The sequence below is a fragment of the Ciconia boyciana genome, chromosome 18, assembly GCF_034638445.1.
Source record: "Ciconia boyciana chromosome 18, ASM3463844v1, whole genome shotgun sequence".
Classification (NCBI taxonomy): Eukaryota; Metazoa; Chordata; class Aves; order Ciconiiformes; family Ciconiidae; genus Ciconia; species Ciconia boyciana.
In genome coordinates this window covers 6,560,706-6,587,866 of record NC_132951.1, presented here as the reverse complement: position 1 = coordinate 6,587,866, position 27,161 = coordinate 6,560,706, and the positions used below count along the sequence as shown (strand labels likewise).

Sequence of the window (27,161 nt, the reverse complement as noted above, 5' to 3'; positions counted from 1 at the left end):
TATTGATGCTAAAATTTGCATTACTGGGGGCTGACCGGTCCCCTGGGCGAGGAGGCAGGGTGCTGGGTGCCCACGCGTGAGAGCCCTCGCCCTCACCCTGCATGTGGGGTGGTGCAGCCCTCACTTGGGCACCAGGTCCGATGCCTCCGGGACTGGGATGCTCCTGGAGCTGGATATCGGGGCTCGCTGCGGGAGCAAGCCCTGCTCTGTTGAAGGCAGGAAGGGTCAGGGTAAAAACCAACCCCATATCGGTGGGGTGGGATGCCAGGGATGGTGTTGGATACACCCCATCACCTCCCTGCTGGCGAGCAAGGAGGTGGGTCCAGGCAGGAGCCCCTCGCCTGAATTGCCGGGGTAAAAGCTGCCTCCACCACGGCCTCCTCTCCCCACCCCTTCCCCGCGCCGGGGCTCTAAATAATTGATACGCTGATAAATAATAGATCTTGTATTTGCTCCTTCGCTTTTCTCTGCCGGGGCGTGTGCGCTCGCAGCCCGGCGGTGCTGCATTAGGGTTACGGGGATGGGGAACACGCGTGTGTCAGGCCGGGGTAGGGAGCTCTGCAGTGGGGAGAGCATTCCGGGGAGATAAAGGGCTGGTTTGATGTGTGTTCATGTGGCGGGGCTGTTTTGCCTTGCATGCCTTTCTCTTTTGCTTTATTTTTTTCCTGGAGTGAAGCCTGGCGCCAGCAGTCTGGAACCAGCCTGACAAGCTTTTGAGTTATGGAAAGGGGGAGGAAGGGGGGAGGAGAGAGAAAGAGGGAGCGAGAGAGGCAGGGAGGAGGAGGGTGAAGGCAGAGGGAGGCAGCTGGGATGTGGATTATTAGGGGAGAACAAGAATACACACAAGAGGCTGGTGGGGTGAGGGCTGGGGGCTACCGGGGCTGGCGGGGAGGGGACAGAGCCGGCTTCTAGCAAAGCTTTCAAAGGAGATTTTTTTTTTTTTTTTTTTTTTTTGCATGGAGGGGGAGAGGGGGAATTGAGTCATTTTGGGCATGAAACGCAAACCTCGCCGTGTCAAGGAACAAGGAAGTTTTTTAAAGCGCCAATTAAAGGGCTTGGAGAGGTCCGGGGCTTTTAAACAGCCTTGGGAAGGGGGGGTCCTGGCCGGCGTTCAGGCTGCCGTCCCATCAGGACATTCCTTTCTGCTGAACGCTGCTGCTCCCGGCCCTCTCCTCCTCCTTTTCCAAGCTGCCGTCGAATCCTTTCCAACGAATCCTTTCCAACTCCCGCGTCCGAACCCAGAGAACTTTGCTCCGTTTCATCTCACGCCGCCTGCCTCCCCCCGGCCCTGGGCTCCGCTCCGTGCTTTGATCAGGAGCTGCCTGCACAGAGAACCCCCGGACCCCCGCGCTTCGCACGCCCGGGACATGGGAGCCAGCAGCCCTTCCAGGGGCTGGCATTGCCAAAAATCCCCCCTCCGGTTGATGGAGACCCCCGCCTGCCATCACCTCCCTGCTCGGGGAGGGCAGCTGCTGCATCAAATTGGTAGCTGCGATGCCAGGGGGAGGAGGGCTCGGCGCCCAGTGATGGGGAGCTGCTCCCCAAAATGGGAGAGGGTGAACGTGCCCCATGGGGTCTGCGAGAGGGTGGGTCGGGCAGCGTGTTTGGAAAGGTCCCGCTGGGGTCCCCACACCTGGGAAAGCCACGTGGCGCCCACGAGGGCTGGTCCTGAGCTGTTCTGGGGGGGGGGTTCATGGCACCGGCAGCAGCGTGGCCGGAGTCCCGAGCAAATCTGCTGGAGCAGGGGTATTGCAGGCAGAGGCTGGAGCAGCTCTGTGGCACGTTTCCCCCCCGCCCAGACACCCCCTCATTGCCTCCCACGGACGCCCACCAGCAAGAAGCATAGGAGCGAATACAACCTCGCTGCTTCAGCTCGAAGCCTTTCCGAGCGGGGAGCGAGCCATAGCGTGCTGGGGAGCACCGTGCCTGGGCTCGGGGCGGGGGGGAGCAAAATCCAGAGCGCTGGCAAGGGGACGGGGATTTGGAGCCGCTTTGCAGGGCCTTTGTTTGGTTTGGTTTCAGCGCAGCCTGTTTAACTCCAACGACTGGTGAAGGTTGGGGAGAAAGGAGCTCTTTGTTAAAGGCTGAACAGCCCCAGGTCTTTAAGTCAGCCTGTGCGAAGAGCTCTGAGAAGTTGAGATAGCCCAGGGACGGGCAGATTTTGGGATGGGCAGATTTCACATTGCTCATACCTCTAAAGTGAAGCATGAGAGCAAGGGTTCGTGCACCCAGCTCCCAAAGAAAAGCCTAGCAGAAGCCCTGCGAAGCACCACCACCATCTGCCAAGTCATTGTCTTCGCAGAGGAGGTGGAAGGGGGAACACCCAGTTTTCTGAAATCTCCATTACAGGTTGCCTATGAGCTGCAGCTCTTCAGAAAAAATACTTCTTTCACTGGGTTTCCAGGAAGCAAAATGTTGCCCTCCGCTGTTTGCAGCGTAGCTGGAACAGAGAGCTCGCTGCCTCCGAGCCGGCTGGCGCTTTGCTCCGGTGTCACACCCTCGGCGGTGTCCAAGGCCGGGGGGTTTGGAGAGGGACAACTCCTACCCAGCCCATAGATGCTGCAAAGACCTGCGTGAGGTCCAGTCATCCTCCGTTAGCCACCGGGAATGAACGGCTCCCACTCTCGGGGTGACCCGCTCCCGCCCTGGCACCTTGGCGCAGGGCTGAGATGTGGTGGTTGGCCATGGGATCGGTTGGGTTGGGTTCGGACTGACGTGGGTCTGCTGAAGACCAGCCTCCTCGCACCTCGTGTTTCACAAAATAACAACGCCAAGCAGCTCAGTTGTGCATCCTTGGTCCAAATTCCTCATTTTCTCCCCTTTCTTCTCCTTCTCCTTGGAGACTCTTTGAGCTCTTTCTGGTAACTATAGAGCTACGCTGGCAAACTTGTCCTCCAGCTCCTCCTTGCTGGAGATGCAACACGGATCCATAATGCCGGATGTCTTTTATAGACATCCAACATCTAAGTGTTGGGGGTCTTAAACTAGTAAATGGAGGGAGTGACCACTCTTTTCTGTAGATGTAGAAACTGAGGCACAGGCTACTTATGAGGCCCAGATTTTAGGGCCAGATGACATGGTTTCACTTGGAACCTTTGCTGCATCGGCTTCCTTGGCATCTCTTGAGATGCTGCCAACAGGGAGGGGACCCTTTTCCCCTTCTTCTTGCCCAGGAGGAAGCAGGAGCCAGGGACAGAGCCGGAGACACAGCCCCGTGGCCCGTCTCCAAACCATCACCTCCCCGCTTGCACAAGAGGCAGCAGGCGGAAATAAAACATAACTCGGGGCTGGCGGAGCCGGGGAAGAGCGAGATGAGTCTTGGTGGGGAGACCAGCCTCACCTTTCATATTCTAATGCCTTGCCTTTGCCTGATTTGTGAGCTCTCGGGAGTCCTGCTGGGAATTCGCTCGAACGGAGGCACACGCCGCCGTCCCTCGGTAAATTACACAGAGATATAATGAAGGAGGAGAAATCAGTTACTCTGTGACTGCGGCTCCCCAGGGGACCTTAATTCAAATATTTGTGGAGCTGAGCAAGTGGGGCGTTGGGGAGCCGCCGAGTTGGAGTGTCTCTCGACAGGTTGCTCGCAGGTGGTTGGTGACGGGGAGGCAGCGCTGTGGGCTGCAGGATCCGTCCCCAAAGGGGCTTCAGGCTCTTGACGGTGCTTTGGGTGTCATTAGCCAAGAGGAACATGCTGGGGGAAGGTGGGACTGTGGTCTGGCTGTAGCCGCCTGGAAAATGGAGGTGGGGTCCGGCCTGCAAGTGGTGGCTGTTGGGATGGGGCAGCCCTGTGCGCCCCTTTGCCAACAGCTTTGAGCAGCATGGGGTGACGGGGGCACCTGCCCACTGCCTGCGGCCAGGCTCTGCATCACCTCAGCGCCGTCCCTTGGGGAGGAACGGGGACAGGGACCTGGGGAGGGACAGCCTGGCCCTCCTGTGGTTTCCTCCAGTGAGGGAGGAGTTTGCAAAGCCAAGCGAGCTCTCTGCTGCCCACGTGGCCACTGTTTTCAGTAATGAATACAGAAAGGGTTAAACGCTAACCCCACATTGCTCAACTTAGGAATGAGAAAATCGATTTACCTCCAGCTCCACCGCCAGCCCGTTCCCTCTGTGTGCCCTCAAGCCAGGCTTTCTGCCCCTCTCTCCTCCCAGGGCATGCCAGAGCCATGGACCTGAGAAAACAAATGGGATCCAACTTGCCCAGCCAGCAAGCTGCACCAGCAAACGGGGCACAGCCGGGGGGTCACCCCCTTGCTGGGTGCGTGCAAGACCCAGTAGGTCCCGCTTCACCGCGACGGCCAAGGCTGTGGCTCCACCAAGGACATGGTGGCCCCTCGGCCGTGCCGTGGTTCTCTCGCCCGCTTCAGCAGCGGCTGCTTTTGCCTGAGCACGGAGAGCTGGGGTGCAGGGTGAAGTGGGGTGCAGGGCGCTCGGTCCCGAGGGAGAGGTGGTGGGTGGGGGCTGAGGGCAGCTGCGTTCACCCAGTGCCATTCTGCACGGCCACGCTCTTCTTGCGCAGGTCCTACACCATCACCCCAGCACTCGGAAGCGATGCTGCTGCCAGGAGTTATGCACGCGAGCGTGAGCACACGCAGAAGTGCCCCCCCCCCCGCACCCACTCCTTGCACGCCCGCTCGCACGTGCGCCAGCTCTCCCGCTCCCCAACGGGCCACTCTGCTCATGTGCCGGCATCACGCCCCGAGTGCGTGGCAGTCACATATGCGCGCACACATGCTCGCTCCAAGCCGGAGCGCCGCTCGGCATCCCTAAGTTTTGTCTCTGGATGCCAGGGCTGCCACGCACGGTGGGGGCAATCCCACATCCACCCACCCACCTGCACCCTGAGTCGTGCCGCCCGCCACTGGCAAGCACAGGCACCCTCCCCGCGCTGCAGCCCCTTGCACGCTCGGCGCCTTCGGGGCTGCATGCACACGCGGCCGCGTACGGATCTGCAGCACGCCAACTGTTGGGAAGGGGAAGGAAAAAAAAAAACCCACAGATTCAGCCGAGAAAGGGGGGGGGAGAGAGAGAAAGAGAGAGAGAATGACAGACTGCAATCCCCCTTGAGTGCCTAGCCTCATGAATATTAATAAGGTGGTAATTAAAATGCAGGGACACAGCAGGACGGATGCAGGCGCTGCCTTCGGAGCGCTGGGAACGGGGGGAGCGCGTCTTTCCAGGCAGGTTTTGATTCCGTTCTCTGATGAAAAGAAGAAAACGGAGCCTTCAACTTTAATCAGTTTAGAGTTTTTTTGACACGACATATCTTTAATTGCTGATATTTCTGCTCTTCTCAAACCCAGCTCCACTGACTCCAGTCTAAGCGGAGATAACGAACCACGCTGAAGTGCCGTGGATTCGTGCCGTATTTATGCCTTGACTTGTTTGCTACTTTCCTGGGGTTTCACCTCTTTGCCTGGGGTCGGAGGCCACGGCCCTGCCACCGATTGCCTCTGCGGCAAGGCACGGGGGCTGGAAACGCAGCCCAGCATCTCTTTGTCTAACCTGCCTCCCCACCCAACCTCCCCCGCGGCAGCCTTAGGGAAACCTGCCTTTTTTGGGTGCTAAATCCCTCTTCTTGGCCATGGCTGTATGGTGAGCTTGGAGTTGGACATGATGCCACCTGGCCTGGGTGGCGGGGGATGGAGGTTGGGGCCCTGGGCGATGGCAAGGAGAACATTGGGTTGGGTTGGGTTGGGTTGGGTTGGGTTGGGTTGGATCGGATCGAGTCGGGTCAGGTTGGGTTGGGTTGGGTTGGGTTGGAGAGCGGTCTCTTGAGAAGACACTCCGTTTCTTCTCCCCAGAGGAGGTTCCTCCAGTGTAAGAGTAGAGGTGGCTGTTGGGTTGATGAGTTGTTCTTGAGGAGGCTGAAGTCTCCTCCACTAACCAGGATTTCAAGGTTGGCTGAGGGTCCTGTGAAGGATGCACAGGGCAGGCTCAGAGGTCTGTGAGCAAGGTCAACCAAGGTATTCATCCTTCTTGGAGAAGATAGTTACGCCAGGGGGTCTGGCTCTTTGATGGAGCACCATGTTGCTGGGAAAATGAATGGAGAGTGTTGGTGCCCAAAGGGAATGTCTTGGGTGTGGGAATTGGACCATGTCAACCCAGAACAGGGATTTAGGAGGTGGTTTCTGGCAAAATGGAAAAGAAAAAAAAAAAGAACATCCAAAATACCCCATACCAGTGTAAATAGTTGTTTTAGGTAAAGCCAGAATATTTGGTTTGGCCTGAAAGGTTTTTGTTTTTTATGTTTGGGGGTTGCCTAATTTTAACTAGATCTCTTCTTTTACACTGAGATCATTTTTTGAACTGAAAAAAATAGATTTGTTGGAATGAAAAAGTCAAAAAGATTCTTTTAGAAAATGCCCAAATACCACAATTCATCATGCAAGTGATGGAGGAAGATGGTTTGACATCTTCAAAGCCTTCTCCCCTGCCCAACACACGTATTTATTTCTGTTTTTTCATTCCAAACAATTTTTCAACTTCACCCTGAGTTTCAGGATGATTCAGCCTTTTTGAATCTTCCAATTTTTGGTAAATCTACTATTCCTCCAAAACCAAGCAAACAAAATCCCCCTCAGCTCTTAGAAAGATGAGAGAGACCAAGTGAGTACAGCACAGCGCAAGTCCCCTTACAGCCTCACAGCTGGTGCCTCCATGCCAGGGTTGGAGTGGGCCATGGAAAGACACCCCATGTTTTCTGGGCAGGGGAGGCACTCCTGGACCACGGATGGAGGATAAAGGTTTTGCCCCGCCTTGGAGGTATTGTATTGCCCAGAGAGCGACTGTGATGTTTCAGGGAGTTGCTGTGATGTGGTTGTTTGCACCTGCATCCTCCTGGGTCCAGAGAGATGTCCCAGGAGGATCTCCTGGCCTTCAGGCTAAACTGCGTGCCTTCACTCCTATTTCTCCCTCCCAAGCTTTGGAGCTTTCTCTCCCCGGGGAGCGTGTCCTTGTGCTTTGCTGACCTGCCTGCATGGAGAGATGGAAAAGCAGAGCTGCAGCATCTTGGAGCCCTTGAGATTTTGTTGCCCTGTGGGCCAGGGTCAGAGCTGTTTGCGTAACGGCGTCTTGTCCATAATGCATCTTCCTGTAAGGATGTGGGATGCCCTTATCTACCAGGGGGTGCAGCAGGCTGGGTGTCCTGGGCTCTGCCCCATGGCAGGCTGACGCCTCCCTGTTGTCCTGCCCCACAGAAAGGAAGCAGCTGATCCAGCTTTGGGCTTTACCAGATTCAACTGCTGGATCCATCTCCTTGTTTCTCTGTTTTTCCTCATCTGAGGCAAATAATTCCCCGTGTGGAGGGATGGCTGGCGAGCTTGGGTGCAGGTAGGGGTTGGGAATTGAGCCGCACTCCTTGGGTGGAAGGGTGCTAACCCAGCTAAAGCCCTTTGCTGAGCACTGATTTTTCGTGACACTTGTAGTGAGCCATTCCCCTGCAAAGGAGGTGACACCTCCTACCCCCTTCCTGGGGACATACCCCTTCTGCAAAGCTGCCCCATGCCCTGCAGCAGCACGGGGTGGCCCTGGGAACCCCCGGGACCTCGGTTGGACCCTGACCCCTCGCTGGAGGGAGTAAAATGGGTCCCCTTGCTCGAGGGATCAGGGCAATGCCGACTCCTCCGCACTCATACCAGGGTGAGCCGAAGCCGAGGGTGATTTGGGGTGAACTGCCACAAAGCCAGTGAGTCTGTGTCCAGCCTTGCCCATTGGGGTCCTTGGGTTTTAGTGGTTTTAATGCATTTTGGGCTGGCCAGGGGTTTCTTTGCTCATCCCTTCTTGCGACTTTTAATAGACTGGATACCATAGCTTGTGCCGGGGGTTGGATCTCTCCTCCCATGCAGGTAATTTTGCTGGAGTGGCGGTTGAGTTGGCTTTCCTTGGCCATGCTGGAGCTATGAAAGGTGAGGATGTGCTGGAGTCCCCATCAGGGACCACGGCATGCAGAGGGGACAGGCAGGCGAGGGACAAGGAGACGGGAGCTGCAGTGAAGACAGGACGCATGGAAGGGGCGACCTTGGGACCAACCGGCCTCAGCTGGGGGAAAAACAAAGCAAAGCTGCTTGGGGTGTTTAGTGGGGAAAAAAATAATTTCTCCTGTTTTTTTTCTCCTCTTTCATCCTCTCCCTTCTGCTTTCCTGCAGTGCTACAACAGCTGGTTTGAGGCAGGATAAGGACAAGGTCTAGCCAGTGTCTGAGCCCCTCTTTGCCCCAAACCTGCCACTGCTGCCATCAAGTCTGCGCTGAAGAAACCTTGGGAAGTATCAGGTTTGCCGTACAGACGGGGTGATGGGGCTGGGGCACTGCAGTGGCAGGGACAGCCCTGGGTGGTGGGGACAGCCCCAGGTGGAGGGGACAGCCCTGGGTGACAGCCCTGGGAAGGGCGGGAGCGCAAAACCCTACGGTGGATGGAGGGAGAAGGCGTCACTGTGCTCTTAACAGAGAATTTAGGTGGTAAAACACAAACGGGAGCTGGTGACTTGTGTGGGGAGCAGAGGCTGGGCTGGGGCTTGGCTGTGAGGAGCACGGGAGGGAGGATACAGGATGGGCCCTGGGTACCACTTCCTGGTGACACCCCTCCAGCGGTCCCCGTCACCCCCGAGTCACATCCTGCTTATGCTGGCTCGTGCCTCATCCTGCTGCCTGCAGTTTCTCAATCCCTTTGGCTCCTGCCAGCGTTTCCTGGCTGCTGAGGTTGCTGCAGGGCCCGCGGGGCAGGCAGGGCTGGGGGGAGCTCCCAAGGCACCGGGGAATTTGGGATGGGGGAGTAAACCAGAGTGTCCTTGCTCGCCTGGGGATGGTCAGAGCCTGGCCCTGCTCCGGCTCCTGCCTGTGTCCTGCCATCACTTGCTTCATCCCCTGACCTTCGGCTGTGTGGGGCCACAGGGGCTCAGGCTGTGCATCTCCTGGTGCACAGCGAGGGCTCGCAGGTCCCCCGTGCATCCATCCTGCTGCCTCGAGCCCCGACAGCCGGGGCAGAAAGCCAAGGTGGGAGTGAGCTGGATGCTTATTCCCCTCTCCTCTCGTGCCCTGAGTCCCCGCACCGAGCAGTGGCTCTGCAGGGATGTTGGCGAGAGCCGAGCTGGGGCTGCAGGAAGCGCTGCTCCTGCGGGGCTGTGTCAGCGAGGAGCCCAGCCTGACTCTGCAGTCCCTGGCTGAGCCGCGCTCAGGTCCTGCAGAGAAAACAAACACTGAGCTCCATCCTACCCTATTTTACAGCAGAACTGCCATTTAAGGGAGGATTTGGAGAGGAGACATCTTCCTCTTTCAGATTCCTTCTTGCCAGCGCAATCCCCCTCCCCTGGCGTATGCTGGACCCCGCTCTATGGAGCATCCCAGCAGCTAACGGGTCATCCTCTGGCTGCAGCTTTCCTGCCCTCTCTGGGTCCCTGCTTCGTGCCCGGTGCCCTTTCCTCCTCCCCAGCCCCATCTCCAGAGGGGCCATGCTTACAGCTCGCCCAGCAGCGAGCTCCAGGAAAGGTAGCGTCCTCCTCCGGGACGGTTTGTGCCCTGGCACTGGAGCAGCCAGGCTGAGCCAGCCAGCGCAGGGGGTTAGCGGTGGCCGAGCCGGTGCCTCTTGGCTCAGCTCAGCACTGGGGTGCTGGGCTTCGGATTTCTGGCCTTGAAGTCCTTCTGCAATGGCCAGGAGATTTCAAGGGGAGTTTTCGGCAGAGCAGGGATATGCTGCAATACACCAGCGAGCTGGAGCCTTGGGAGTGGGAGGGTCCGCTCCTACCTCTGCCACAGTCTTTCCGGGATAACCTTGGTCAAGGCTTTGTGCTTCCCTTGTCCTGCTGTAAAGCAGAGACACGGCTCCTACTCCTGTGCTGCTAAATCTGCTTGTGCTCAGAGCCTGGCTGGCAAGGGGGGAGAGCGGAGGGGGTCCGCACAAACACCGGCTCTTTTAGCACCCGGGTTGCACCGGGGTTTAGCCTCGGGGGAGCTTTCTCCTTCGTGGTTTTTACCCAGGCGTGACATTGCCTTTGCTCACCGCTTCCTACCCCCTGTGTTGAAGGAGAGGCTGAGTCCCACACTTGGCGGAGGGCTGCCGGCTCCTGCCAGAGCTGCACTGCAGCAGGGCTGAGCCGTGGCTCCCCGCGCCCCGGGCTCTCCCCCCACAGACCTTCAGGGCCGTGGGGCTGGAGCTGCTGGTCCCACTGCGACCCCCAAGCAGCTTCGCATGGGACCCCAGCTCCCACCCTCACGTGGCACCGAGGCCTGTGGCGAGTTGCAGGCTTGGGGTGAGGGTGCCCAGGGAGCATCCGTGGCTGGACGAGGAGCTCCCACGAGCCGAGCCACGGGGACCACAGCACCTGGGGTGCTGCGTTTCTCCTTGCCTGGCCTACAGGAAGGCAGGACACCCCCGAGGGAGTCCACGAGGGTTATTGCACCCGTGTGGGGCTCGGGGCTGGGACCACCGCTCGCCATGGGGTGCTGGCACCATGCATCCCTCCTCCTCCATCACCCTCCGGCCAGCACCCAGGGGAGCGTGGCCAGGCAGGGACCCAGCCCAGGGCTCCCGGGTGATGGAGGAAGGGTCGCTCCTCTCCAGGGGAGGTCCGGGCTCTCTGCTCCTTCCCTCCAGGCCAGGCAACGGTTAAATTCCTTTCCAGCTGAGCTGGCAAGCAGAGCCCAAGCATATTAGTCAGATCCCTGTAGGGGGTGGGGAGGAGGAAGGAGAGAGCAGCGAGGAGGGGCCGGAGCCGAGAGCCGAGAGCTGAGCTATTCTCCGGGGCGCGAGTGCAGGGAGGCAGGCGCAGCAGGAGTTGCTGCTTCCCAGAAACTTGATTATTTTTAACCCAGGAAGAAGAAAGGAAGGAAGGGGGGGGGGGGGGGCAAAAAAAAAAAAGGGAGGAGGGGGTAAATCTGGAGGAACTGGAAAACAAGCAGTTGGCATTTGCAGACAGCTTTGCAGAACGGAGCGAAGGCGGGCGAGGGTCGTGGCGTGGCACAGGGATGCCAGGGCTGCCCCGTGTGCCTCCCCGCACGGCCCTGGCCCTGGCACGGTGGCAGGGACAGGATGCAGAGCGGTGCCAGGCCCGGCTGGAGGGGTCCCCGCCGTGGCCGCAGAGCCCAGGCTGCCCCGCGCCTTCGCCACCTTCGCCGCCTCCGGCCTCTCCCGGTGCGAGTTGGTACCCCCGGGCTGCGTGCCAGGGGAGCAGGATGCGGCCGGTTTCCCTCCCACCCACCCGCTCCGGCACGTTCGCCGGCAGTTGTGGCTTCCCAGATCCCTCCTCTCCCCCTCCTCTCCACCCCTGCTTGGGACTGTGGCTGTTTCAGAGATCTGGGGGAAGCGAGGGGCTCAGGGGGGGCTGATGGTGGGCACATGCTGGCGGCTTCGGGGGCTGCTGGTGGGACCCCGCATCTCCGCAGGGCTGGGTCTCGCGGGGGCACTGTGTGTAGCTGGGGCTCCCCAGATTGGTCTGGAAGGCAGGCCAGGCTGCCCGAGGGAGGGACACTGGAGGTATCATGGAGGAGAAGGCAAGGTCTTCCTTCTTGCATTGCCTCACCACACTTCGGCGGGAGTCTGGCATCAGAGACTGCAGAGAGGCCTCGGTGGCGTTCCCGCTGCATTCTGTGGCTGTGTTTGGTCTGTGGTACAAAGCCCTGGGGTGGTAGTTTCGAAGCCCTGCAGCTGGCAGATCTTCGGGGAGCTGCTTCCCCAAGCCCAGAGTCACGTCGCAGGTCTGGGCTCCTTGTGGTCCAGCCCTGGGTCAGGGCAGGCTGGCCAAAAGTTCCCTGTGAAGGTCAAACACTTCCTGGCCCAAGCTCACAAGGTGAAGATCTACCACTGCTCATATCAGGTATTTATTTCATTGCAGCACCCACACTTGTTGGAAACTCAGTGTCCTCCATGGCAGAAGCGTTACAAGCCCTGGGTGCAGGGCTTTGCCGGAGCAACTGGGAACTGGAGACCCTGTCCCCCAGATGCAGAAGCGATGCTGGCTGTGACAGCATGCGAGGGAGCTTGGCACCGCGGCGTTGGGAGCCGAGGGCACCGCTGCAACGAGATGGTGATGGGAGACGTGAGCAACGGGCAGAGCCAGTGCTTTCCTCCTCCGACCCTCGCCCAGGGAACCCTGCGCTGGGAAATGGCATCATCTCCATAGACACGCCATGGCCAGCCAAGGTAAACCGAGGGGACAAGGCTCTCCCCGGGCAGGTTTTGCCATCCTGGTCCTTTGTGGGACTTCTGCTGTCATCTCCTCTGGTCTCCCACAGCAGCCAGAACCTCGGTGGGACTGATTTTATCCACACAGCAACATCAGTGCCATGTACCAAGAGAGAAAAAGTCCTTGATTTAGCAGTCATGACCAGACCTGGCCAGAAAATGGATCTTGTTCCCCAAAGGCAGAGAGAGGACAAGGACAAACAGCTCAGCTGAGCTCGTGTTGGGTCGGGCACCTCTCAAACTCATCCCATGCTGGCAGAGCGTGCCGACTGTTTGGGTTTTCTACAAAAACCCCTTTTGACAGAGGTGCCCCTGCTCTGAGGTCCAAGTGAGGCTTTCCAAGGGTATTTGCCATGTTTTAGACCCCAGGGCAATGTCACCCCATCCCAACCGAGCAAGCTGGAGGTGGGGAGCTTCCCTGTCACCAGCCCAGATCACTAGTGAGGAAAACATGTCCAACCCGCTGGGAATTCCCTCGCGCCTCCTTTCCAAGCATTAAGAGTGCTAATTAAACCCGAGCTGCGCTCTGGTGTCTGGAGGGATGGGCCACCTTTCCCAGCAGGCCAGCTGTGGGTCTCCACAGGGACAGTCCCCGGTGCCACCCAGCAGCGGAGAAGGTCCTTTGGCCATGCTGCTCTTTGGACCCAAATTTTCAAGACGGATGATGCAGCCCTGGAGCTGGGGATGTTCCCAAAGGGGCTCATCTGCTAGGCAGCACCACAGACAGCGGGGTGGGATCATCGCCACCCCCAAACCCATGGGCATGGTGGAGACAGGGCACACGAGCTCTCCTCCTGACCTCTTCCCCTCTGAGGTATTTGGAGCTGGCTCTCACCGGAGAGCTGGGGCGGGCACGGGGCGGGTGTTTCCAGCGGACGGCAGGAATTCCTGACTCTCGGCCAGCTCTGGGCGTTAATTCCCTCCTGGGAGGCTCGGCCGCATCCCAGACCTCCAAAGGCACAAAAGCCCCTCAGAGGGCAAAGGGCCCGAGAGAGGAAAGGGTAACTCCTCTGATGGCGGTGGGGAGACGGGATGGAGAAGAGGAGAGATGATTTTTATTCCTGTGATTTTGCATGAGTGACCTTCCATCATTTCCTTAAACCCAAGGGAGCTGAAGAGCTGCCAGAGCAGTGTGCATTGGGGTCCCCAAGCAGGGGGAAGGTGCCCAGCTCTATGTTTCACGGCCCCGCTGTTCAGACAAGGCGTGCGCATCCCCCGGGCTCCACGATGAGGCCGAGGTGTCCATCTGACCGTCCACCGTTGGCCCAGGGAGCAGCTCCGTGGGTCCTTACAGCCGAACGCTGCCCGCTGGGGAAGCTGCCCCTCCGCCGGGCCACCGCCAGCCTCCCCAGGGAGCCCTTTGCCCACAGCCCTGCACCCCTTGCCCTGAGCCCCATAACCTGGGCTTGCAGGGAGAGCAGAGCCCAGCGGCTGCGCCCCAAAACCAGCCACGGACCCCGGGGCCGGGCCGGAAACCACTCGCACCCCATGGCCGCCTCGCTCTGCAGCAAACTCTTTGCCCCCTCGCTGCGAGGGCTCCTGGGGCTGGGGCTCGCCGGGGGCTCGGGGCGATGGAGGGCCCTCCGAAGAGCCCCTTGTGCTGGAGGGAGACCAGCTCTCTGCTGGCAGGGTATTTTTTTTTCTTCCTCGCTCTTTGTTAAGCTCCCTTTCAGCTGAAATGGCAATGCCTGGGTGTTCTGAGCTGACAATAATTGCTGCAGTCTAGACACTGTCTGGTATGAGGCACGGGGAATCAAAGAGGCCCCTTCTCTCACTGCGACTTTCACACATGCTCCCTTGCTCCGGCTCCTTCCTTCTCCCTCTCCCATGTTCCCTTGGTCTTTGCCTTCTTCCCCCCCCCCCTTGCTCCCCTCTATCTGCCTCTTGCCGAGATGGAAGAGAAGCGTCAGCATCTTCCCCCCCACGCTCTCCCTCTCTGCCGTCTGTTCCTCTCTCCCGCTCGCTCCTTCTCTCATCTGTCTTCTCTCTCCTTCCTCCACTCTTACCTTTATGCTATTCCCTTCCTCCCAAAGTTAGCAGAGAAGCAGGAGGGGGGGCTGGCAGTGCTGGGGATTTAACTCCTTCCTCGCCCTCTCGCAGGCTCTCCTCCCCATCCCAGCCCCTCGCCAGCGGTCTGGGGTGCCCGGCTGCTTTGGGGCGCTGGGCTCCTCTCTGCCGCCCAAGCCCGCGCTGAGGCCATGGCCTCGGTCTGCGAGAGGTTGAGGAGGTGTCTGTCGGGGTTGATCTGGGTTGGATGCAGCCTGGTTGGCAGGAAGGGGACCGACGCACTCTCCTTCCCGGCACTGGGAGCCGAGGGGAGCCACCGGCATCCCAGGGCTCATCTTGGGTTGTCCCCTCCAGCGAACTCAGCACAAGATGGGAGCCTGAGCTGGGGCTGTCCCGGCCACGTTCACCCTGGTGCCGTGGGCAGGAGGGCAGTTTGCTCCGCAGCAGGCACTGCCTCTCCCACCTCCCACGGAGATCGCCTTTGCTCTCCCCTTGCCTTCCCCCCCACCATGGATGTCTCCCGGCTGCGAGGGAACCCATCCTTGGGGACATAGGTTGCTCCTTCCAGCGCTGTAGCAAACCAAAAGGAGACGGTTTTTCCAGCCACCCACCCACCCCAGACCTCAGCGGAGCTTGCCGTGCCGCTGGAAGGGGAGATTCATCCAAGCTCACACGTGGCTTGCAGCAACGCCGCTGCCTCGGGCTGAGCTCAGCTGCCCTGTGCCTGCTGCAGGCTCTGGCTGAGCTGTGTCCCACCAGCATTGCGACGCGATGTCATGCGGCCAGTTCCAATCACGCTCAGGAATTAGACTTTTCCGCTATAATGCTATTAACAGATCATTTCTAGCTCAACCCTGGACTTCTGTTAACCTCTGATCCCTGTGCGAAAGACCCTTTTTCGGTAAAGCCCAACAAAGAATGCCAAGTTTCGGTTAATGTGAGATCTCATCATAGAGGACAGACTATAAATGCTTTTACAAGTGGGGAAACTGAGGCAAGAGGCAGTGAGCCTATTGGGTCAGTCTGCTGAGGCCAAAGCTGCCATGGGGCGACGCAATTCCCCTCTGTGGGACCCAAATTTGGGGCCAGGCGTTTGCAAGCCGGCAAAGCCACTTGCTTGGCCATCTGTGGGCACAAGCGAGCAGCTCTGCCCGTGACCTCCAACATCTCGGTGGCAGCCATGCTGCTTGCTTAGCATGGAAAAGTCACATTAGGAAAGTATGCGATGTATTTTTAACTGTCTATAATGCAATTTAACAGCTGGAAAGGAGGAAGAACGCCAACCCCATGCAATCAGCCAGATCTCTGCTGTCCACAAGCGAGGGCTCAGTGGACTCGAGGTTTTTTGGTATGATTGGGGACCTTGTTTGGGAAAAGAGCAGGAAACCACCTCATCCTCAAGACAGGCTCTGTCTCAAGGAAGGCAGCGAGTACAAGACAGAGGCCAGAGGACCCAGCAATTCCCGGTGTGACACACTTGTCCCCAAAAGCCACCATGCTGCCCGCATCTGTAGCTGCTGAGTGCTGTGGCCAGATCTGATTCCCCGAAGAGCTGGGTGTCTTGGCCGTGCTTCGGCGTTGGGATTCTTTGCATGCTCTGGCAACGGGGCTCGCAGCGGAGGTTTCTGGGAGCCAGGCTCTTCTAAACATCTGCTCTGCACTGAAGGCACTTAACATGGGACACGTTTGCCCCCGCCGTCCCCAGTCCCAGGTTCCTGCCACTCTCCCGGGGCTGGATTTGCTGTGGAGGTGGGTACTGCCGGGCTGCACCACCCTCCTCCTGCCCCGAGATGGGGAGGGGTGCGTGCCCCCCACACCGCCTTCCTGGCCAGCCCCTCAGCACCTTCCGCTGTGTGCAGGGAGGGAGCTCAGTGGGGCTGTGGTGTGGACACAGCGCCCAGGGTCTGATGCGTCACCTCCTGCCTGCCTTGCCCGCGTCCCGGGGCAGCGTCTGCCTCCAGTGCACCGAGATCCTGCCAGTGAGGGGTAGAAACGGCTGCTGTTTGTGTTCCGCCATCCAGTTAGAAGTGCTCCTCCACCACCAGTAACGGGTCTCTAATGGGGCTGAATCCTAACGGGGACCCTCCGCGGGGTGGGGGCTCTTTGGATGACAGTGGTAGGGCTTGCCTGGGGTGTTTGGGTTCATTTGCTGCCTCCAAGCAGAGCTGGATGTTTTGGGGGCAAGTCCACTGCGACCATTGGTGTTCCCCTTCCATCGTTCTCCTTGGGGAACTTCTCCGCCCCACCATGGTCCCCAAGACCTAGAGGAAGAGAGCAAGACTCTATCTCCAGCCCTGTCCCAGGGGACACCCCCGTGGCGAGGCTCATGCGAGGAGCTGATTTTCCCCGGAGCAGCTTTGGGGCTGGAAGCCGCCAGCAGCTGGTTCGTATATTCAGGGCTTTGCACACACGCCATAAAAACGAGTCACGGGACAGCCCAGCGGGGAGGAGGCTTGGCGGCGGGGGGCTCTTGCGAGTGCTCGGAGGACGTAGGACCTGCCGACGCTCAGAGCTGCTGCTGTTTGCACACCTTTGAGCGGGGGCTGATGCAAAGTCGGATGGAGTCTCCCCAGGCTGGGGGGTATCTCGCCGGGCAGAGCATCACCGGGCTTAGAAAGGGCCGATAGTGGGAGAGCAAGCGGAAACACAGGCACGGGGAAGGGAAACAACTTGCCAAAGGTCATCCCCGGGCCAGCGGCAGAACCAGGAATAAAATCCAGGTGTGCCGAGCTGGTCCTTGGGTTGTATTCACGCATGTGGTTGCATTAACGCTGCTGTCCCAGGGCAGGGGCCATTAACCATAGAAATAGTTTCCCAACGCCACCAAGTGCCCTCCGGAGCCACGCTGCAGGCTCTGGGGCTGGTTTGCATCTTAGAGAAGGAGATGTCTGGATATTTGGTGTCCCCTTTTCCCTCGGAGCATCTTCCAAACCCCGCTGGGTGGATGGCGAATGCTGTTGGATGCTGGCTGATAAGGCCAAGTGGTTAAAAACACTGCCTTTATTTGGAAGCTTATCTCCAAATCCTAATGAAAACAGACACAGAGGGAAGCCGGGGACAGCGGAGGGGGAGGACTCGCACCCCAGCACGGTGGGGATGGGCTGGGCGATGCTGAGCAGGGGGACCTGGCAGGGTTTGGAGTCTGGCCGGCTCCGGCACAGGGGGAGGGTGAGATTTAAAAGCTTTGGGGCAAACCCAAGGAACCAGGGCAAGACTGTTGGGTCCCACACGTGGGGAGGGAGAGCCTGCAGGGGCAGCTGCGGTCCCTCTCCGAACGCCCCGAATCTGGGAATCCTCCCTAGGTTTTTTTTTAATTAGGGGCTCAATGAGGAAGAAAAACCTTGAAACCACGGAAACGAGGGAGACAAAAAGGAAAATGTCGGCTCCTGCAAGGCAGAGCGAGCTGGCTCCAGCACCCTGGGGTGAGGGTGGGTGCTGCCCCCGCTGCCCTGACCCCTCCTCTGCAGCTGGGGGGCAACAAGGTGACCAGGTTGAGATGCGATAAAAAAATGAGAAGGTGAAAGGAAGGGTCTTGTGCAGGGAGGGACGAAGGGCTTCGCCCTGGAGGGTGCCGAGCTGCTCAGAAGGAGACTGCTTTGGTGCAAGAGGGATGATGGAGCAGAGGTTTTTAGGGGATGCTGTGGGGCAGAGAGCAGCTATGGTGGGGTCAGCGATCCCACAAGGAGCTGGACTTTCCAGACAGCAAAATAATATTCCCAGACCAAAAGTTATGGGGTAGCGGGGCTGGGAAAACTGGGGACGAGATGTGTGCATGTGTGTGGATGTAGTCGTGGCTGTGCCAAGCCCCATAAATCACAGTGGTGCGGACTGAAGCTCCATCGAAGGAAATTCTTCCTTGCCAGATTTGGAAATTTCCCCTCAACAACCTCAATTTTCCCCACCAAGCAGCAGAGACGCGGGATCCTGATTACGGCAAGTGCAAAACCTTACCGGGAGCCCTGCACCGCGAAGGAGGGGTTCGCTGCCCATGGTGATGGGCAGCCTGCAGCCCATGGTGATGGGCGTGCGTGGGCAGAGCCCTGTTTTTCCCCGCATTGGGGCTGATCCGGAGCAGTCTGGGGGTGCGCACCGCCATCGCCCCATCCGTTGCTCTCGTTCCCCCCATCCACGGCCGGCCGGGCCCAGCTCTGCTGTGCTGGGGGAGAGTAACTTGATATTTTCCTGCGCATCCCCCAGAGGGTTTTTTCCATTACACAGACAGAGCGGAGCAGAGCGGAGCTGCCCGCTCGCCCGGCTCCCCCGCCTGCAACCTCTGGCACCGCTTTTCCAGCGGCACATTGTGCAAATGTAACCTTTCAGCGAGCCGCTCCTACGGCAGGAAGCCGGGGGGCTCCGCTCCTGCCAGGAACGCAGCCGGCGCGAAGCTGGAAGGCAGCCCGTTAATCAGAGCCGGCTGACAGCGAAGCACACATCCTGGGCAACAGATTTCTGCTCCCTCTCCCTCGCTCGCTCAGCCTCGCCTTCCCGCTCCTGCTCGCTTCAGCTCGGCTGCGCGATCTGCCCTGCCATCCCACCTGCCTGCCTCCCCATCCTCCTCCTTCTCCTCTTCCTCCCCAGGCACTCGCTTTCCCTCGCCGTGCCGAGGGGGAGCTGCCCATGCCGCTTGGCATGAGGCCAGTTGGGGTCCCGGCGGGGACCTGGCACCCCGGCATCCCCCGCAAGGAGGGGACCGGCTGCAGGGAGCGGCGGCAGCGCTGCAACCACGGCGAGGCGAGGCGCGCACCAAAACATCCTGCCCATTGCTGACCAGCAGCGCCGCGCTCAGGGATGCTGTGCCAGTGGATGGGACCCGTGTGTGGCTACGGTGGCCCCCAGCCCTCCCCAGGACCTTGTATGGGGTCCCCCCAGGAGTGTCACCCAGCCGGGGGCTCCCCGTGACGCCGTGGCCAGGGCTGTGCCCCCGGCTCCGAGTCGTAGTCGTTTTCCTCTCTCTTCGACCGCGCCAGCAGCGCTTTGAGGCAGCGCCTTGCCCACCTCCTGCCTGCTGTAAAAACCAAATGGGAGCTTTTATCTCCCGTGTGGGCAGTAAACACGTCAGAGGGGCTCACCTCCGCTTGCGCCCAGCTTTATCTGGGCACGCCAGCGCATCCGCGCCAGCGGCCGCTGCCCCTCGGGGAGGGTTTAGCCCTGGCTCATCTCCATGGGGCCGCAGCATCTCACTCACGGCAGCACGCCAAGGCCCTGTGCCGTATCTCGGTGTGCTGGCCCTGCCAGTCTCTCCCCGGGGAGAGGGGTCGGCTGGGTGGGAGCCATGCTGGCTGAGCTGGGGGCTGCGTCCCCAGCGGGGAGGGCTGGGGTGGGACGAGGTGGCCACGTTGGCCAAGGCGATAGCCGGTGGTGCCAGCTTGGGTGGTGGTCCCCAGGTGCCAAACACACCCTCATGCCCAGGTAAAGTCCAGTGAGGAGGAAAAGCCAGGTGAAGAAACGCCATCGTTGCCTTCAACCATGCAACAGGCTCCCTTCGATGCCGGAGGAGTGCAGGGCAGCGCCGGTGTCGGGCACCTCTGCACCCTCCCTTTGTGCTTGCCAGCAGCGAAAGGCTACCGAAAATGGTGGCATCCAGCTCAGTTCCTCCCCAGCTTCTCCCGCCCCTGCAAGACCAAGCACTGAGGCTTTTTCTCCCCCAGCGAAGTCCCCGTGGAAGGACCAGGGATCCCTCCAGCCAGGGACTGCTGCACAGTGCCATGACTTTGGGGGCAGGATTTATCCCCCTCCTAATTGCAAGTGCATAAAAATCAGCCGTCTAAGCCATGTGGGGATCCTGGGCTCACGGGCATGGCCGAGCAGAGATGCAGGGGGCACTTTTATCCCCTCCTGAGATGGATTTGCTTTGCTGAGGATGAGGGGTTTGATTTTTGGAGCTGCTGAGCCTGACGAGGGCTGGTCTGTGGGTGCAAGGCCTCTTCCAGCCGCCCTCAGGACTCATGCCCAGCCCGGCCGGTGGGGCCAGCACTGCAAACCCCTGCATTTATTTTTCATGTCTGGTTTCTTCCTGGTTTCGAAGCACTGAAGTGCTGCATTGTAGCATCTGTTTTTGTGGTATTTTCAGCCCAGCTGGAAGCAGGAGGCACTCGAAATTCAGAGATGGAAAAAAAATAATGGACCTGGTGAGATTTTGTCTTCCAGCCAAACTCACCAAACCCGGGATGCCAGGAGAGCCCTGCTGTGGGCGCAGCATCCCAGGGCCTCACCTCTTCCACCCTCTTCCCACTTTCCACTCTTTGCTCATCCCAAACCATCCTCTCATTCCCAAGTCGCTTTCAGGATGCTGCACAAAGCCTGACCCTGCTGTCGGAGCCGGGACCGGGCAGATTATACAGTCGCTGAATTTATTTCACCTTTTCCTCTGGTTGCGAATTGTCCGGGAGCAGATGGCGATTTTCTCAAGTGTATCCGTTATTCGAAGTCACTCACTGAGACAGCGATGGCTCAAACAAATCCCAGGCCCCCTGCAAAGCCATCATTTGGTCTTTCCATCTGCCCAGCCGCTGCCGTCGGCATGGGCTCGGCTTCCGCCAGCGTGCCGGAGGGAAGTGGGGAAGCAGGAGAGCCGGCGGATGGGGTCAGCCCCATTGCCTGCACCTTTCTCCCCCTTCATCTCTGCGCGGTGCCCACGGAGTGCAAAGCTCCGGAGGCTGTCCGGAGCGGTTAGGATCCACATCCCAGCTTTGCCGGGGTTTGGGGGGGTTTGGGGCTGCACTGCCTGGCTCGCATGGTGCCTTCCCGTGCCAGCGACGGGGTGAGGTTAACTCACTGGGAGAGTGCCCGGTTGCAAACTGGAAGCTGCTTCTCGTGAGAAGATGCCAGTGGCTGTTTCTGCTGCACCTCCCTGCCTGGCCAGGGGGTAAATGGGTGCTTTCGGGGTGGTGAAACACTGAAACAGCCCCAGGAGACTTCATGTGTGCAGTGGTCCCTGGGGCACAGGCTGGTGTCGCAGCTGGGGCTGGAGGGACCGGGGATTTGGCTGTGCAGGGACATGCCCAGCTTTGGGCGATGGATGTGACGCGGGGACCTGCAAAAGCAGCCCAGGGACAACCACAGGCGGCCAGAGCCCTCCCAGTGTTGGTGGCACCTTGCTGGGGCAGCTTGGGCAGGTCTGCGAGGGATGGGCTTTGCCTGGCCGGCTTCTGCCAACCTCCTACGGTGCCTCCGAGGGGGGACCTGCGTGCCCGCGGCCCTGCTCCGGCTGCTGGCAGATTGGGAAGGGGCCAGGCGCTGGTTTTGATCCAGCCCCAGGATAACACCCCCCCTCAAAAAAACCCCCAGTGTAGTTGTGAGAGTGGAGAAAAATGGGGAGCAACACGTGAATTCCCAAGCTCGCTCTCGGCCCGGCACTCACTCCGTGGGGCTGGGGCATCCTCGCCTTCCCCACCCAGAGAGGGGCTGAGCTGGGGAAACGCTCCCGCCGTGAGCTGCTCCCTCCTGGCTGCATTGGCCTCTTTTTCCTTCCCCATCTTCTCTCTTTTTCCCTCCCGGAGACCCGCGGGGAAGGGCTGGCCGGAGGGAACCCAGTGCCCTGTCGAAGGAGACATGTGGGGATCCCGCTGTAACTGGAGCCATGCGGGGGGGCACTGGGAGGGGGCTTTGAAGGGTTCACAAAGGGTGAAACACTTTGAAATGCAGTTTCCATTCCCCCCTCCACCTCCCCCCGGGCTAAACAAATACCCCTGGCCGGGAGATGCCTCCCCATCCCACAGGCTTTTGTTCCCAGGCCTTTGTCCAGGGCTGGGGAAGGGGCCAGGACCCCCCAGCCTCCCTGGGGACGCCCATGCCGACGGGGTCCTGCGCTGCCCGGGATGCTGAGAGGGAGGCAGGAGGTGACAGCCGGCTGTGCCCCTCGTCGCCGGGCTTGGGGCACCCCATGAGCCCTCTCGGTGGCCTCCAGCCGCTGATCCCCGGCCACCGATCCCCTTGCCTGCCACCCCACTGCCACTTTTTGCCCGTCCCTGGGAGCTACTCATGGGACAGGTCCTGGTCCATCCTGTCCCCACCATGTCCCCTTCCTGGCACCCCACCACCAGCACAGCCTGCAGGCTCTGCACATGGGCAATGCCACCAGCTTGTGCCCCCGCCAGGGACACCCTCAGATGCTGATCTACACCCAGCACCCATGGGACCCCGCAGGCAGAGGGGCACCGGCTGTGTCCCATCTTAGGGACCCCACAGAAAAAGCCCAAGCAAAAAGTTTGTGGGTTTTGGAGAGACCACTGTCCCCAGGAACCCCTCAGGTGGCTTTGCATTTACATGCCAAAAGCCACTTTAATTACACCTGGGGAGGGATCACTTTAAGGAGTTTCTTTCTGGGGCAAAAAGTTGGTGGGGAGAAAAAAAAAGACCCCTTTGAACAGTCGAACAACCCCGATGTGACCAAGGGGTCCCCAGTGCCGGCCTCAAACCACTGGGCCTGCTAGCAACGCCCTTGCTCTGTGCAAAAGAAATGCCCAAATTAACTCAAAGCAAAGTGAGACTCAAATGAACCTGCTGGAAACCAAACCCCGGCTTTGCCCTGGAGCGAGGCGTTTCTCTGGTGGCCACATTTGGAGGAAAACGGGATCCTTTGAGATGTCCCCTGTTGTTCCTGCCTCGCACCGGGAATTACAACAAGAAAATAAATGCCCTTTTTTTTTTTGTTGAAACTGTGGAAGTGTCCCTAGGATGGGTGGAAACCGTTTGCCCCAGCCTCACAGCTCCCTTCATGTCCCCGTCCCCATCCCCACCGGGCTGGGCAGCCAATGCTGGTCCAGCCTCTCCGGCCAGGGATGTGCAGAGCCTTTCCAGACAACAAAAGCTCTCCAGCTGCCTGATTTCCTGCTGCCTTATCTCCCTCCGCGATGGCCAGGTTATCGGGAGGTGGAAAAGGCCCCAGAACACCCTGACCCCAATCACCGGGGGCCGGGAGCCCCGGCAGGGTGGGTGACGGCTGCGGGTGGGGGGCAAAGCTTTGCAAAAGGGGAAAGCGGAGGGTGGTTAGCACTCGGGGGTCCCATCCTGTGTGGGGCAGAGCCCTTTTTCTCCCACTGATGTCTTCATTGTATGCAGCAGGGTGGGCAAAACCTCCCTGGGGAGCACCTTTGGAGCTGGGGCAAGCGCCGAGACCTCCAGCCGCCTCCTCGTCACCTCTGCCCATGGGACAGCCCCGGGGATGCTGAGCCGAGCGGAGGAGGCTGCGGGGCCGGCCGGCGGGGAGAGAAGCCCCACGGCCGAGTGCTGCGCTTGTCACCCAGACAAGAGATCAATAACTAATTTCACTGCAGCAGCAGCGCCCGTTTTTTTCCAATAATTGTGAGCCGGCGGTGGGGAATGAGGCTCTCAGCACCGCTCCACACCAGCCTGCACCCGATCAATCGCCACACCGCTGGGGCAGCAGGAAAACTCATTTTTCTCCTTTTCTTCCCTCTCTCCCACCTCCTCCCCCTCCATCCCTCCTCCTCCTCCTCCCGGTGTGGCTCTGGACTGTGTCCCCACGCCGGGTGGGATGCGGGCTCGGGCTTTCCCGAGCCGTCCCCGTGGTGGTGGGGGCAATGGCTGAGCCTCCCGTGTTGCCCCCACAGCCCTGAGCGCTTCGGTCCCCATCGCCTGCGGGCTGGACCCAGCGCCGTGCACAGAGCATCGGTCCCAGCAGCTCGGATGAAGGTGGCAGAGGAGGGTTTCTCCTCTCCTCAGTGGGATCAGGTGCTCCCGAGGGTGCCCTGGCCACCAGGCTGTGACTTTTGGTGGCCCGTTGATGCCTTTGTGTGGTCCAAATATGGCCCTTATTTTTATAGCAATACAGAGGGAAATCTCAAGGTTTTCATCCCCTGAGTGGTTCAGGGCACGAGCCCTACTGATTTTCTCCCATAACTGTCCTTTATCCCTTCTGCTGCTCTAACCCTGCGGTGCCTCAGTTTCCCCCATATGTACCTATAATAGGTGGGGCTGAGAACATCCCCGTTCTGCTCCCTCCCACGCCGTTATGAGCCACCATGGGCTCCATGTCGAGGGCAAAAGGTGGTGCTGGTTCCCAGCTCACAGGGTAGTGCTTGGTTTTGGGGTCCCCAGCTGATCTGTGGGGTCCCGTGAGCCATGCACCCCCGAGGCAGCAGGGAGCAATGCCGCATGCTCAGCTGCTCCCTGGGATCGAGAGGTGCTCAGACAAGGGTGGAGACCGGGGCACCTTTGGATCTCTCTGATACCTCCAGTGGGTTTTGGACAAGGTGCTGTGCTTGGGCACTGTAGCGAGGAAGGCTCAGCAGTATGTCGCCGCAGCGTCTTCCAAGCCCGTCCAAGCACCGTACACCTGGTGCAGAGGGCTGAAGTGCGGCCCCTCGTCCTTTCTCCCTAATTTAAGGCCCCCCTCCCTGGTTCCCCAAGAGCATCCCCATGAATTAAACACCGCCTTCACTGCGGAGCGCCAAGCGCTGCCTGCATAATTTCAAAGTTTTATTACTTGCCTTGAAGGCATTTATTGATTGGGGTCCTCTCCAGCTGATGGAGCTTTTAGCATGGCCTGGGCTGGCCAAGCAAGGCTGAAATCTCAGTCTGTCCAGCTTAGCTAAGTCGTGGCTTAAAACCTCTACGGCACGGGTGCCGGGACACCTCTGCTCCCGGGAGCGGGGTCTCCATGTGCACATCCACACCGGAGCTGTTTGCACTGAGATTCCTTTCGGCTTCTCAGTCTCAGCCCAAGAGCTGGTTCCCCCCAGGCCATGCCACATCCCACGCAGGGTTTAACCCAGAGAAGGATTTTCCTGGGAGGGTTTGAGGTGCCTTTAGGAATCGGGGTGAGGGCAGTTTGGGGGGTTTCTGCCCTGCTGAGACTCCAGGCACCGCTGACCTGTGCCTTGGGGCATGGGGGTGCTCGTGGGATTTGGGGTTTATGTGCAACACCTACTGTTGAGTTCAAGGGACAGCTTCCCAGTGAGCCAGGCGGTGTTTGCACACGCATGCACACACATGTACACTCACGTGTGCTCCAGCGAGGAAACCAGGGGCCTGCCTGCAGGCTTTACCCTGCAGGTCTCCGTGGCGGGCGGGCTGTCGTCTGCCCCTTGGCTTGGCTTTGGAGAGGAGCCGGGAGCAGCTGGCATCGCCTTGGCTTTCAAGCTCTCCCTGACACTGCTGGAGGCTGTGGGGCTTCGAGGGCCATCGAGCTGCGAGCGAGGGCCACCAACCCGCCTTTGTGCTGGGAGGTGGGTGCACCCCACTAGCCCAAGCACACCCGCACCTCCTGATGCCGACACCAGGCTCCCTCTGCCCATGCCGCTGCCAGCACCGGGTACCACGCGCAAGCGGGGGCTTTGCCCACTCCACCCCTCACACAGCGCTGGATCTGGTGGCCAGGAACCCCCTTCTGTGGCTGTTTGGCCCCAGAGAAAACGCAGTGGTTGGTGGTGAGCGTGAGCAAGCTGTGGCTCCGTGGCCGCAGAATTGGCCACTTCCACCCTCTCCTAATTTTTGTGCCCTCGGGGGCCCCCCTGCTCTGGCTCGCAGTTCCCCCCGTCTGTGGGGTTTCCCGTGTGTGGCTGGGCCTGGGTTTGGGGGAGCAGGAGGGGGTTGGTAGGAGCCCCCACGGCTCCTTTAAGAAACCCACAACCGGCTCCAGAAACCAGCTCAAGGTCACAGCGGGAACCTGCGGACTTGGCAGCGGCGAGCGAGGGAGGAGGGATGAAGGGAGGGAGGAAAGCAGCCCGAGATCAAAATGAAATCACAGCCAGGGAGAGGGGACGGCTGGCGGCACAGCGGAGGGGAGCGGGAAGGTGGGGTGCAGCAGAGCGGGGTATGCAAGGGGGTCCCACCCATGGGTGCCCCCCCTGGGGTCGCTGTGGCCCCGACCCCAGCACGGGCCCTCGAGGCTTCGCCATGTCCCCCGACGCAGAGCCCTGTGCCCTCCTCGGTGCTGCCCGACGTGCCCCCGGTGGTCCAAGCCAAGGGAAGTCCCCTTGTGCCCCCAGAGCTGCCCTGGGAACGCTGGAGTCGCGTCCCTCCCGTGGGACTTCCCGGGCTCTGCAGGAGGTTTTCCAGCTCCGACAGGAGCAGAGCAGGAGGGAGCTGCCAGCCGGGAGGGTTGGATCCTGCAGCGGCTCGTGGTACGGCCCATTCCCAAACTCTTACCTTATTTTCTTTTTAAAGGTGGTTTTCTTTTTAAAGCAGCAGCTCCTGGAGTCCCGTGATCACTGCTGAGTCTCTGTCTTCGTTTCAGGCCAGGAGGACCTTCGGACCCATCCTCACTGGGGAGCACGGGGGGGGGGGGAAATAAGTCTTTAAATGCTCAAAACCCAGGAATTTAATAAAAAATAAATAAAAAGCCCTCAAGATTTCATTTTTTTAATCTTTGGCACTGAAACGAATCTCACAATTCTGGATGCTCCGACTTGCCCTCTGGGCAGGTAAAGCCAGGTGAAGCGAAGGCACCAGAGATGAAGCTCACCCAGGATGCTCACAGCTGGGTTAGCCCATCCCCTCCCAGCCCCGGGGCCTGATCCTGCCCCGTAGGCTGCAGCACATTTACCCGTTCAGGGAGCCGCTGGCTTAACACATCTGGGGGCTTTCGGGGGACAAGCAGGAGCAAAGCTTGGGCAGACCTGACACTGGAGGGTGGCTGCGGCCAGGCTGGGGCTGAGCTGCAGCTCCGAAGCAGCTCGTTCTGGGGCTGGTTTGGTGATGCCCGATTTTAATTTTCATCAGCAGAATTAATCTGCGGAGTTATTTTCCCTTCCTCCCCCTCCCCTTCCTCTCCTCCCAGCTTTATACAGAGAATTTGATCATTTCTCCCAGGAGCTCGGCACCATTAACATTCACTCCCAATGCATGCGAGCCGCGCTGCATCACCAAGTGCTGCCGGTGCTGCCGGCTCCGGTACTCGACCCCGGCTCAGAGGGGACCTGGGCATCAGCTTCTCCCTCCCGCAGCCTGGGCTGGGAGACCCCCTCCGCCCTCCGCCTCCACGCCGGGCTGCCCCGGCACAGCACAGGAGGGTGGG

At 59.8% G+C, this 27,161-nt stretch overlaps 1 protein-coding gene across 24 annotated transcripts in view; it reads left to right on the top strand.

The window, feature by feature from the left end:
• LOC140661112 (uncharacterized) overlaps nt 1-26,442 on the top strand; it is a 127,050-nt gene extending 100,608 nt beyond the window's left edge. For 7 of the 24 annotated variants that reach the window (XR_012045617.1, XR_012045614.1, XR_012045611.1 and 4 more), the window contains 2 exons: nt 8,148-8,271; nt 11,826-18,164. Coding sequence is in view for 7 of the 24 variants with exons in the window: in XM_072882738.1 (XP_072738839.1) it covers nt 11,826-12,133; nt 13,283-13,852 (878 nt within the window). In the remaining 17 variants the exon portion in view is untranslated. Of the gene's footprint in view, nt 1-5,749; nt 7,096-8,147; nt 8,272-10,862; nt 11,126-11,825; nt 18,165-26,311 lie in introns of those variants that run through there. The other 17 variants (XM_072882738.1, XM_072882737.1, XM_072882736.1 and 14 more) reach the window with 8 other exon arrangements.
• Nucleotides 26,443-27,161: the final 719 nt, after the last annotated feature.